The sequence below is a fragment of the Monopterus albus genome, unplaced genomic scaffold, assembly GCF_001952655.1.
Source record: "Monopterus albus unplaced genomic scaffold, M_albus_1.0 scaffold185.1, whole genome shotgun sequence".
NCBI classification, from domain to species: Eukaryota; Metazoa; Chordata; class Actinopteri; order Synbranchiformes; family Synbranchidae; genus Monopterus; species Monopterus albus.
In genome coordinates, this window is record NW_018128065.1 from 322911 (window position 1) to 336548 (window position 13638).

The 13638-nt window shown below is 39.6% G+C and overlaps 1 protein-coding gene across 1 annotated transcript in view; it reads right to left on the reverse strand.

Annotated features, from left to right (window-relative positions):
- The window catches only part of cntnap5a (contactin associated protein family member 5a), an 85821-nt gene that overhangs the window by 56869 nt on the left and 15314 nt on the right, over positions 1-13638 (reverse strand). The window contains exons 2-4 of the mRNA XM_020617101.1: positions 8608-8718; positions 7582-7775; positions 57-204 (exon numbers count right to left, since the gene is read on the reverse strand). Of these exons, the coding sequence (XP_020472757.1) occupies positions 57-204; positions 7582-7775; positions 8608-8718 (453 nt within the window). The remainder of the gene's footprint in view (positions 1-56; positions 205-7581; positions 7776-8607; positions 8719-13638) is intronic.

A 13638-nucleotide genomic window follows, 5' to 3' on the forward strand; every position in this document is an offset into this window, starting at 1 on the left:
AAGGTTTGATGTGGTTTCAGAGTGTTGTATTAAACTGTAGAATGTGTGTTACTCACTGTAGGAGCAGCCATACACCTCCACTCTGAGGCCCATCCAACCGCTCGGGTTCCAGTGCAAAGGGACAAAACGCAGGAAGCGCATTCTCACTGGGTGGGAGAGCTTGTTCTGTACAACAGCCTCTGAGTTCACATTCCCGACAAAGCTCTGCAAGACCAGAGAGGGAACGTGGTTATAATGGTTGCAAAAGAAGAACGTTTTAAAAAAGAAATAAATAAATAAAAAGGTGTAAAATAAGTTGCCAAGGCTCCTCAGAGAAACAACTAATGAGCTAAATTCCAAAGTGAATAGTAGAATTTTCACCAGGGAGTGGAAAAATCCATTTTTAGCTGGATACATGAAATATAAGTGGAATAAAAAATCTAAATCTTTGAATATCACAGACTGTGACAAAGTGCTGACAAGGCTAACCCAAGGGCAATGTCTTCTTCCTATCCTTGAACATACTACTTGATGTAAAGTGATAAGAATCATTGTGTGGTGTAGAAATATGAGAATATCCATTCCAACAAGTCCTTGTAAGATGAAAAAATGACCAGCAAGGCAACCAGAGGCATATGAAGAGCTCTTGTATTGTGTACTCCCCCCGCAGAGCTAAAAACAAAAACCTCTGAGTACGATTGAGAGATATCTGCTTTTTTTTCTGCCTCTCCTCAACTTTCAGTCTGTACCAGACAACGCTAGGGGACATAAACAGAGAAGCAGAGTGAGAATGAGAGATGGAGACAGAAACCGAGACAAACAACATCTCCTCTCAACTGACTGATTACCAGCCTCTTCATAACCCATTCTAGGCAGGTGACATATCAAATCAATAAGTCCTCGTACTATAAAAAAACAAAAAGATAGATCATTGACAGGGGAGCTCCAGGCTTTGGTGAACAGTTCAACACAGTTAGACAAGGCCAATAATTCAGCTGTCTTTCCACATCAGCAGAAACACAATGACCAGCGGCACAAATAACCATCCAATGCTTGTGGAAAGCAAAGCAGACGCATCATTAAATGCACCAGGATGCTGCTTTGGGGTAGATAATCAAGGCAGCAGTGTGACTGTTAAGGCTGTTATTGTGATTTATTGCACAGCTTTCCCATTTGAGCTATTTACTGGCTGTCTTGTGGCTGAATCTTAAAACATGTAAGCTAATACATGCACAATAATTCATGTCTGTGCAGGAGGGATTAAAAAATGGCAACGGGGCTTACACATTTGGTTCAGGAAAATGCATTACTTCAAAGCTGCAAACGGCATTTTTTGCAAAGGAAAAAAGAGAAACATCCTCAAAAGAAAAAAAAGACATATTCATCCCCAAGAAAATCACACATACTTATTAGTATTGTAGTGGGAATAAGGCTGATGAAAACATGAATCTCTGCTGTAATAATGTAGCTCTAGCCATGACCTTTTTATTTTCAGGCTTTGTGAAGTGGACAACCATTTACTCTGCATTCATAAGTAATAATTTAAAGCCAGTGAAAATGTGGTTACAAATCTTTTGAGTATTTCTTCTCAACATATTCATATAAAATATTCAGGACTAAATAGGCAACCACCATGCTGAAGATATGTTGAACGTTGAAGATAAAAAACATCCTTATGAATGTTATTCAAGTCAAGTTGCAGAACACATTACATCATCTTTTTTTCAGCTGCCCCATCTAAGCCCACGTAAAAAGCAGTGGGAAGAACAGAAATATAAAAATCTCTCATGTGATATAAACCACAAAATGAAAATAATCCGTTTTGTGGGCCTTTAACATGGAAAGCATTTCTTTTCCAGGGAATACCAATGAATGTTAGTGTATGTTTGATGTACAGCTTGTGAACATCTTCTGGTATTTTCTAGTATAATCTTCTTTAATATTCTTTTCTGGTATATATATCTTCTGGTATGATCTGGTATTTTTATTATAATTATTAACCCTATCCTCTCAGTTGTCTCCCAGATGGAAAATCTTTTAAACCAAATGAACTCTGATTGAGGTTGCAGTGCACTCATTCTAAAAATTCATTAGCTAACAACAACCACACACGTCAGCATGAGTCATTAGCATGCATAGGCAGCATCACTACAAGAACACCGCTGAGGCTACCCTGAGTATATGACGTTTGTTTTTTCCTCTTTGGAAAAACTGACAACAGAACTTCCTGTGTGTTCCTGTGGGGGGGATGAGGTAAAGTCTCAGAATAAAGGCCTAGGGGTGCAGAAGATCCTCCAAAGGGGCCAGAGGGCTGACATTGCTCCTTATCTGCATATGCAGTCCTAACTCCACAGTGACTTCATTATTTGTATTTATGTTTCTGTCACTGTGGAACAGTCTTCCTCCCCTTCATTAAAACTCTTTACTTCCTCTCCAGTGATGAGCTCCCCTGTGTCAGTTTTACTTTATGCTGCATACAGCGCAGGCACATAAGTTTATTTTAATCAATTCACTTGGGGATAAATCCTGCTGCCGGCAGAAGAGACGCTACAGTATACTCCAAGAGGTCACCGGCCAGTTAAACAGCCGTAGGGAAGAACAGAGCTACGAGTACACAACCTTGCCATGAGTGAAAACACGGCTTCAGTGTCTGATCTGCAGTCAGTCAGCCAGAAGTTCTCTGACCAGGATCAACAAGATCTTAAATATTTCCCCAGTATCTAAGCTAGCATATTTCTCAGTAAAATTCAGAGATAAAATTAGAATTTCATTTTGTTATAATCAGATTAAGTTGGAGGCAGCTGCCAGATCATTCTCTTCATATGTGTTTAACTTTGTCCTTCTGATTGTCCACACTGTAACTGTGCTATGTTGCTCTGCTTTGCACACACAACATCTGTTTCCTGTCTGTCCTGGAAAAAGGAATCCCTCCTCTGTTGCTCTTGAGGTTTGGAGGGAATTTTTCAATTCAAGGCTCTAAGGACAGAGGGTGTTGTGTGCTGTGCAGTGTAAAGTCCCTTGAGGCTAATTTGTGATTTGTGATACCGAGCTATGCAAACAAAAACCCGACTTGACTTGGCTGAGGTAATGTGAAGGTTATTCTTTAATAAAACAAGAGTCCACAGTCTTGCTAGGCTGTGTGAGGCTAGACCTGGGCTCATCAATGCCTTGAGCTAAATGCTAACATCAGTTTCTCAACTCTCACAACCACTGTCAGGGTGGAGAATCTGGAGCTGCCCTGGGTACTCCATGACATTATTACCAGGGGGGCTGTTTGTTCTTTTGTTGACTTCAGCAAATAAGAAATATATAAAGTTTCTGAAATTACCAAAGGCAGTGTGTTCTCTCCACTTGGGTCTTGTTAAGAAAGACTACATGTTCACAATGGCAATGTTAACAGGCTGATGTGTAGCAGGTGTAATATTTACCATGCTCACCATCTTAGTTTAGGGTGTTAGCATTCCAACATTAACTAATTTGCTAGTTAGCAGTAGTTGGAAAGTACTGAAAAAAAAAACTACATGAAAAGTCAGGGGACCACCAGAGTCAGCAGGATTTGTTCTCTAGGGAACATGAATGTCTGTACAAATGTTCATGGTAATCTGTCCATCTGCTCTGGACCAGGTGAACTGACCAGCTAAAAACTGGGACCACCATCCCTGCAGCAATGCAGTTAGCATGGCTAAAATACCTTAACTGAGCCAACATTTTTTAAAATAAATAGTGACCACACAATGGTTTACATTCCCCCTGAGATCAGATCTGGAGTGTTACTGTTATTATATTATTAAAAGAAATGCCAATGGGAGCATATCGTTAGTCTGTAGCACTCCTGCAAATACATTTTAATCCTCATTAGATCCCAATTTACCTGAATAGCTAACATGCAAGAAAATTAATGCTTAAATTCCCCCCTTAAGGAGAGGATTTTGCTTCACACACTTATTTCATTTCACACAGCTGCATTAAAAAAGAGATTTTTAAATAAGGGTTTTCACTGATAATGATGGTAATCTGGACCCCTGCTAGAATACATTACTCTTCTTACCTATGAATATTTGCTAAGACCATCCAGAAAATTTGTCATGAAGTAGACAGAATATATTACACAGGGAACTGGTTAACGGGGCTCTGCCGTTTTTGGAGTTTACTTTAAAAGTATAATCACACAGACTCCTGTTGTCACATGAGGAAAGCTGTTCAAGTCTTTGCAGTCCTTGTGTTTGATAGGTGACAGAGGGGGATAAAAGTCCACGCTCCATGTCGTCAAAGCTTCCACCAGCATGACTCATTTTCACATTATTATCTCCCATGGCTTGCACTAATTATCTTATCAGCTTGTAGAAGAGGGACTTCCTGTTGTTTCACATGGTGATGTCAGCTGAGGTCAGACAAAACAGGAGAGTCAAAGAGATAAAGTTAAAATGAGAAATGGTATGTTTTTCTATATGCGATTCCATTTGCTTTTCTAGTGTTTTTACTCGAGTTTGAGTGTCTTATTGTCCCATGGTGGAGTTTAATGACAAAGAAGTCAGTGGCTCAGTGCTTTCTTTGGCCGTTGCTGTGAAATTTGGTATGAGTATTAAAAAATCTTCAGATAATGGCTGATACCAGCAACTGGCCAAAATGTTGACTTTGCAAACAACATATCTAATGATCTATTAAGAACAATATTAGCTTTGCTCCCTGGTGGATAAACTTAGATTTTAATGACTCCATTATCTTTCCCCCAGTGTCACCCTGAAGATAAACTTTAGAATATATCATGTTACATATTACTATACACTCACCAGCCACTTTATTAGGTACACCTGTACAATTGTATGCACTTCCCTGCAACACTTCCACCAAAATCTGAAACATTCTGAGCTGCATAAACACCGATGTTAAGGCAGAAGTGTTGCAGGGAGGTGCACACAATCATACAGGTGTACCTAATAAAGTGGCTGGTGAGTGTACATTTTACACCAGACTCATGGAATCCCTACAGGAATAAAAATATCAGAATCATCAGTATTAGTCTGTTCAATACTATGTTTTTAAAATGGCCATTTCTAGGGCTAGTAGGGTTGCTGGCCTTTGCCTAAGCTGTTTTAAACAACTAATTTTTCTATATAGCTCATTTGGTTCAGCATTAGCTCAGAATGGCTGCAAGCTAGCAGTCATACTGTATCAGCAGCTGCTGCTCTTCATTAGCCCCCCACAGCTCCGTTTCTGGCAGTGAGCTCATACCTTTGAGCTTCACTTTTTAAAATACCAGAAGGACATAAATTGATATCATCCAAAGGTCTTGGTTAAAGTTGAAGTTAGTCATCTTGGGTGCGAGCTTCACTTGTGATTGCACACTAATTTCCTACTATTTATCCAGCATTTCGCTCATCCTAAAATCCAAGTTTGCATGAACACCAAGGAAGAATGGGGAGGATCAGACTGTCTGTGCAGTGAATACACATCAACATGCCTGGTTTAACCTGTGTTGGGTCATTTTGTTCTTGTTTACTTAAATAAATTAACCTTGGGTTAAAATCTAAAATGAAAAAAAAGCTCTGCAGTAGTTTTTCCAGATGGTAAATAAAATCTTTAACATTCAGTGTCTGGCCTGAGGCATCAGAACAGCTGGTGCTTACTGTAGGTCCTCACACCATCAGGAGGCCCACAACAATTACACATATGATAACCTCTGTTCACCATTTACTGCAAGTCTTAAGTGCTGTTTGTTGCTATATTTAAAGCCTCCATAATAAAGAAGTTAATATTATTTTTTTTGTTCATTGTAACGGATTTGTTAACCAATTAACCAATTTTTGATTAGACGTAGCAGTAGGAGTGATGCACTAACACTATGGTGACGGCCAGACCTGAGCTTCAAACTACTCTTTAGAAAACCAATGGATGACGTCACAGTGGGTTTGTCCAGCTTTTATATCCAGTCAGTAGTGGAGAGATGGCTGGAGCTATTACACATCTTCCTACCTTTTTCACAATGTGAAAGGTTGAGAGAGGCGAGACTATCAGAAAAGCACAGTTAAAGCTGTGCTATACTTGGGCCACAGAAGTCCAGGAGAGTCTACTAAATAACTCTGATTTTACTGCCGTGCTGCAGAGTGATCATGGGAACTGCAGTCTTTGTCTTAGTTTTCTTACAATGATTGGTGCTAAATGAGAGATCGAGTCACTGGAACACTGGATGTGACCACATGACTTCGGCTCTCTATAGAAGGTGTCTGGTCTTAAAATGTGCGAAACTGCAAACTGAATTTATAGCTGTGAGTTGGTTGTTTCACTGAGTAAAGACATTAAATCTACCTATCATAAATTAAAAAGATTGGGTAATTTTCTTTAAAAAATAAAATAATAATAATCACTGTAGCCTTTAGTGAAGAGTACACAACCAGGAGTAAATAGTGTGCTTGTTGGGGACCACAGTACTTTCAGATGCACAGCTCAACACTGTTGTTGTGGTAGTGACAATAACGCACTGTTGATTGCAGTCTATTTCCTATTGTTACAGGGCTTGTGGAGGAAGGTTCCGAGTTGTAATAGCCATAATGTTAATGTAATGTATATTCTAATGTACTTTAGATAATGCATTTTTAAATGGATGGAGGAAGATGAATAATTCACAGCAATGCACTACATGTGACAGAATGCTCACTCTCACATCTCTTTTTAATTTCAAAACAATGAAAAAAAGACCACTGCAGCAGTGACACAACAGTGGGCAACTACACACTATGCTAATTAAACTGTGTAGAAAATACATGAAAAAACTAACAGCTTGTTAGCTGCTTTTGACATAACTGGGGCAAACACAATAAAGAATTAATGGCATGTGCCACCATGAGACTATTACCGTGAGTCCTTGCACAGGCTAGCATAACATGCTGTGACATTACACGGAGGATTAAAAAAGCAGGATAATAATTGACACCAGAGACTTCCCACACCTTGGAATGTGTTGGAAAATGTGAGAGGATGTGTTATCTGACACTGACGTGCAATGCCATCAATAAATTGGAGGCACAGAGCTCAGAGCATGAAGCAGAGTTGATATCTCATGCGACAGAAGGCTCAATGTGAGTCTTAATGTCAATATTTATAACCTGAGTCCCACTGTAAAAGTCCTGCTTCACATATACAGTATGAAAACACCAGCCTCAGTCTGTTTATATCATTCACAGTCATTATTGTTAGTTTAGTTTTACATTATTTAACAAATAATTCAACATTTGAGAGAAATGCTAATTTGCTTTCTTGCTGAGAGGTAGACAAGATGATTGATGGGCAATCACTCTCATGTCCGTGTGTTAAATATGAAGCTAGAGATGATTAGCTACTGTGAGCAGGAGGAAACGGCCTGAGCCAAGGAATAGTTCCAGTACAAACTGCCTGTAAAACTACAAGTCATCAAGTCAAGAAGCCGTAGGTTTTGTTTCTTCTGCATCCGAACATTTCCACATATCCCAAACTAATGAATCTATTCATGAGCAAAATAAACCAAGAGATAATAATGATTGTATTTAGATTCAGCTACAAACAGCATACAGAAAATCAACAATAAATCCAAAGCTGATCAAGTGAAACATCCATATGTAGACTCACCCCTACACCATCCTCATGCCTGTACTGTTTCCAGGCCCGGCCTGTGTCACTGTAGAGCAGCAAGTAGCTGCTGACCCAGTCCCAGCTGTCATAGCGTCCCTGTGTGGCTACAGCCGTCACCTCCACCTGCTCCCTGAGGTCCACCTGGAGCCACGGCTCTTGGTCGGTCACCAGTGGAGACCAGCCACCCGCTCCTGAAGGAGAGCAGGGAAACACAGGCGGAGGGGGTCCATTAAACATCGATTCTGTCAATTGTTGCGGTTTGTGCTCAGTCGCCACTGGGCTCAGATTGCATAAATGTATTAAGTCCTGATGTGCACACAAGGAGTGTTTGTATATAAAAGGCTTTGAGGCAAAGTTACACTCCAGTAGCCACAGTGGAGGTCCTCACTTTGTGGTTCATTTTTAATCATATGCAGCCTGTCTTGGGAAAACTTACAGAGAGTAGATTGCTGCTAGCTCAACAACCTAGTCTCTGTCGAAACACCTCCTGTCTGTCATTTGTCTTTGTGAAAATCTTAGACAAAAAAAAACAGATTTTTTTTTTCTCTGCATAATATTAGCACCCGACAGGAATATCTTAGCTTTTGTTTTTAATGTAAAAATGAGTGTCTTGTTAGCATTCACCAAGTGTAGCTCTGATTAGGTTCTGATGGCATATGGAAGCTGTTCAGTTTCCTTTGAGACATATAACAAGGAGTGACTGAGACTAAAGGACCAAGAGGCAGCAACAAGACAGTTTACGCTGTCACAATACATTTAGAATAAAATGAAACCAATCAGACTGTTTCCTTTTCCTTATTATGATTCAATATTTGAAATAGCCACAGTAGAATGTAGCCTCATAGCTCATTTGTCACTGGCTCCCATATGACCGTTAGAGAAAAGGTTCACATAAGCATTTTCTGGTCTGCTTCCTCTGTTGTTAATGTTCACTAGTAAGTGCTGTGACAGCAGGTGGGTGGTGCACATTTGAAGCATTTAGAAATACTGGATCTATGCAGGAACATCCTCTCTTTTACTCACCATCTCTTCTGTTAAGCTTGGCATTGTGAGCTGCAAAACTGAGTGAGGACTGAGAGGAGCTCTGGAAGGATGAATGGGGTAATGCTGATACCAGAGGACCATTGCAAGTATCTGCGAAAGGAAACAAACAAAAAAAAAAAAAAACAAACAAACAAAAAAAACACACACAAACACACACACACACACAGACACTGTGGATGCCTTTAACTTCAAATATGTTTAAATCCGCATATTTCATATAATTATTTCACAAGTGATTCAGAGTATTTGAAGCATGATTCTGAAGAGGTCTCATGGCTCGCCATGCTTGGATTTATTCAGCTGACTGGTAATGGTTCAAAGCGCACTTTTACCTGTCAGTGGTGGAGTCATACAGCAAGAACAGGGGAAAATAACAGGGCTGCCTCACTTATCCAGTTCTCAGATACCTCAAAGAGTCTATTAACCCATGTGGTGACCCTTGAAAACAGCACAGAAAACACTACAGCTCCTTGTGTGTACGTGCGTATATGAGTGTGTTCTTTTTAATCCCGCAGTGTGAGCTTACATCACATCCAGCAGGCAGGAGCAGATTAAGAGTGCAGTGATGTAAAGCTGTCACTCCAATCTTGCTCTCATCCACCCTGCCTATCACAATAAAGGCAGTGAGTCATACAACAACAGCTTTTCTACTGTTTGGCTTCACATAAATGCAGAGCAGCGTTTAGGCCTGTGTCTGTGAGCATAATGAAAACTGGCACCAGCCTGATTACAATTATCCCTGTACTCTCTCCATCAGTGTGCAGTTCACACTTTTGAGTGGATGAGGCTTTTTGGTTTTTGGAAGCCATTCTACTTCGAGTTCAGAGAGATTCTGAGCACATCTGGAGTGGCAATTGGCCATCCATCTGGTGGACGGGAGCACAGCAGAACTGACAACACGTGCCTGTTTTCCTTTTGGGCGTCTCAGTGAATTTTCAACTGACCTGATTTTACAGCTCTCAGATCACTTGCTAAGAGATTTTTCTAATCCTGATTTCAAGTGTGACTGAAGTGGATCAAGCTGTTTTGTCAAAGACTCAAATTATGGCTGAGTTGCAGTGCAGCTACATTTGTTAACTGGGGGAATGCACCACTACAAGAGCTGGGGTCATTAAGCAAGCACAGCACTCTTAATCTGTCAAAAGTTCACTGTTCCTAAAGGAGACCTCTGACTGTTCTCATCCCCCTTTCAATCTGTATACATCTTTTCTTGAGCAGTTCATCTCTAGTTAGCCATTTATTGGGCAAAGAACACATTTGGTAACTTCCTTGGGTATCCTAAATGGCTAAATAAATAAAGTTATATCTTCAAACAATGGTCTAGGGTTGAAATTTTGAATTTCCAAGCATTTCAAAGAGTGCCCTGTAAAGGGTTGAAGAGTGCTTCAATCAAATCTACACTTTACATCACCTTATACAACAACAACTTAAACAATCCACCAATATGTTGATGGCATAATGCATGTTCTCAAACTGATAGGTGGACCATAACTCACTGGCTGTGTGAGGGCAGAATATTTCTCCATGTGCATGTCTCTCTGTCTGCACACTCTGTTGTTTACAGACTTGGTTTGGAGCCAGATGCCAAGCTGTCAGTCAGGAAGACTTATGGATGGGGGATGATTTGTCTGCAAAGCTAGAAGTGAAAATCCTCTGACACTTGCGATCTCTATGCAAGTCCTTGGAGCTTTAAACTCACGAAATGAACCCAGCCATACATCTGAATGCACGGACATAACTGCTAGCTGAGATGGAACACTTCATCTCTCTTGAAATCATACAGTAAGTACATCAGCTGCTAGAGCAAGAGCTTTCAGCTGCAGCCACACAAGTGCTAGTATTTCTGTGAGACCAACAGAAGGCCAGCGCTGAAGTGTCATGTTGACACTTCTGGGCTTATTGCACACCAGAGGTTATCTCAAATTGTGTTAGGGATAAAAATAATAGAAGGGAAAAAAGTCATGCCTGCACACTCACTCCAAGCCACAAATGTCTTTAGGTCAGACCTACCATAGTTTCAATTGAAATGAAAATGTTATCTACATTTATATAACGTATTTCTAGAGTCAGTGTACAGGTTGAAGAAAGGGTAAGGCAGGTGTTATGTGTTGGCTGTGGTTTTTCATATGCAATAAAAAGCCCAAAGCCAACACCGTTCCCTCTTTGTAACCCTGATCTATCTGGTTCCTGTTGATGATGTAAATCTTTAGTAACTTACATACATATAGTTTTATTTCTAAAAAGATGAGGTAATTCAGAAATCAGAATCAGGTCTTTCCTAGCCAAGTATGTTTAGATAGACAAGGAATTTGACTTAGCACAGAGGCTTTAATGTGCTTTGTAAGGCTACATTAAATACAAATAAAATGTGCGTTTTTAAATAGGAAATATATGTAATCACATAAGATAATCTAATCTAATCTAAATATAACAGTGCTTGGTATTTACCATAGTGAAGGAACATGTCACACTGTAGCTCGGTTTCACTACTTTCTGGACAATAATGTAGCTCGGTGGCACAGAGTACATCAGGCTCGGATATACAGAGAGAACTTGTAAGAAGGATCCAAGTTTCGTTTATTTTGGTCTTCTAACAGAATCAGGGGATATAAAAACAATATAGACTATTGCCAGTCTTATCCCTCAGTGCTGTATTTCAGTGTCCTTCCATCATTTACTCTTTATTGTAATAACCAGTGGCATCCTCTTTCTATCCATTTATTCCCCAGTGAACACTGCAAACATGCTTCAAGTCAGGGTGAGCTGTCATTCTGCTTTCAGACTCTTTGAATATTCTGCATTTAATTAAACTCTGCTGGTTTTAATTCATGCAAAAATCTCAGAATTCAAGCACATGCGATGTCTGAAGGGATGTACTGTTACATACTGCTACAGGCTTCACATTAAGGTAACACAACATGAGGTCCTTGAAACTACCCACTCTCTGTCATAATCTATACACTGAACTCAGTGACAGTGGCATCAACTCAGCCGTACTGTACATACAGCCCTTTGCTCATTAGCAAGCCCGCCTTAACCTGAGCACACAAAACAGCTGCTGCTCCATAAGAAGTCAGTTATCACAACAAAGTGCTTTTTGTACCATGCATGGGCTGGTTATTTTAGATTCTGGTAGCAGAGGTATCTTTGCACCTGAAGATGACTGCACACTCGAATCAAATGAACATGATTCACCAGATATGAAGAAGCCTGAGTCTCAAGAAATGTACAAACAGTTGGATATGAAAACAGGCCAATGGGATTTCATCAAAAAGGCAAAAGGTAGAGCAAAGTATAGCACAAGCTTCTTAGTCTGACCTGATCCTCTTCAGTCGGTGGAACAAAGTGTTTGAAACAATCAGAGTGCGACTCACGTCTGTAGTTTAAAAGAACATTCAGTACTCTGTGCATTTTATTGAACTGCTCCACAAACCAACTGCGACATCAGCTGGACTCAGCAGCCTGTAATTAACACAAACGGTAAACTTACTTTTTCAGAAATGTGTGCAGCCACAGTGGTTATACTGCATTTAAGTACCAGTCAAAGGCATAATACTAAGAAGAGGAACATCATCGCTTTTTGTGTACAAAAACAGATGATACATAGGTAAAGACAAGACCAAAGAAATCATAGAAACATCAGTTATTTGCAGACTTTAATGGAATGTTTTCATTTAATGCAGCCTAATAGTTCTAGCCTACTATATATGGGAGGGCAACGTAGTACTTACATGTATGTGACAGCTGGAGTTGCTTTGTAGAATATGTGAATGAATATAAACTGTATGTTAAATATGCACTCAGATGTCAGTTTATTAGGTACACCTAGCTCAAACTAAGTCAGTCTAATCCAACATTCCTGCCGGAAATCCTCCTTTCCTACATCACAAAGACAAAGTTATTATTTAGCATAGCTTCATTTATATAAATGGGCCAGACAAAATAATGAATACACCTGCCTGCATAAAGTATAAAGCCTCCAGAAGGACCACAAAGTTGAATAAACACCTTCGTGGAACAGCTTGAACACAAACTGAAGGACGTGACAGTGAAAAGCTTTATGACAAACCCGCCACATTTTGAATTAAACATTTCAATATATTTAAAATGTTCTCCACTTTGACCACATCCAACATAGAAATGCTGATTACTTAAGTGTTTAATTACATTTTATATATTTATAATTAAGTTAAATTATGAATAAATTACTTTGACTGGAGTATTTTTTACACTGTGGTATTTTTACTTTTACTTGGGGAAAAGATGACTGGTGATAACCTCAGAATAAAAGGTGTTGACATTGGTCATGTAGTGGAAACATACATTTATGTGCCAAATAAGAGTGCTTGTTTTTAATTAACCTAATATTATTGAATCACTGGTCTATAAAATGTCTTTTACAAGTTACCACTGACTCAGTTTCCAAGTGGACTGAATTCTCTGACACAGGTCAAAAACCACTCAACCTGAATTCACATAGAACTTATTGCATTCAAATGAAACAGACAGTTTGTATTTTTACTTAATAAAAGAGTTAAGCGATTTAGCAAAGTTGTCATCTAGTAATGTTCTGTGAGTGATTATTTTGACTAATTGTGTCTGAACAAGGTCCACAGTGTTATGGTTTAGTCCCCCTCACCAGGAGGGTGAGGGAGAACTGGGGTTGGACTCAAGATGGCTGACCCAGGTGCTAGTACAAAAAAGGTGGTTTAATGGAATAAAAACAACAAAGTAACAACATAACAGGGTCCATAATACATACAACATGGGAAGGGCAGTGATGACTAAGGAGACCAGGACGGTAAACACACAAACTAACGACAGGAACTAGGATAGAGGATGAGAACGGACAGGTGAACAAAAAGAACCAACGTAAACAATGTAATCCACAGCACAGAGACTGTCAGCGTGGAAGACAAAAGGACATATTGCTAACCGCATAGTTAGCGTGATAAGGTCAAACCAAAACGCACAGAGACTGTCAGCGTAGCATCTTACACACGTCTAAAA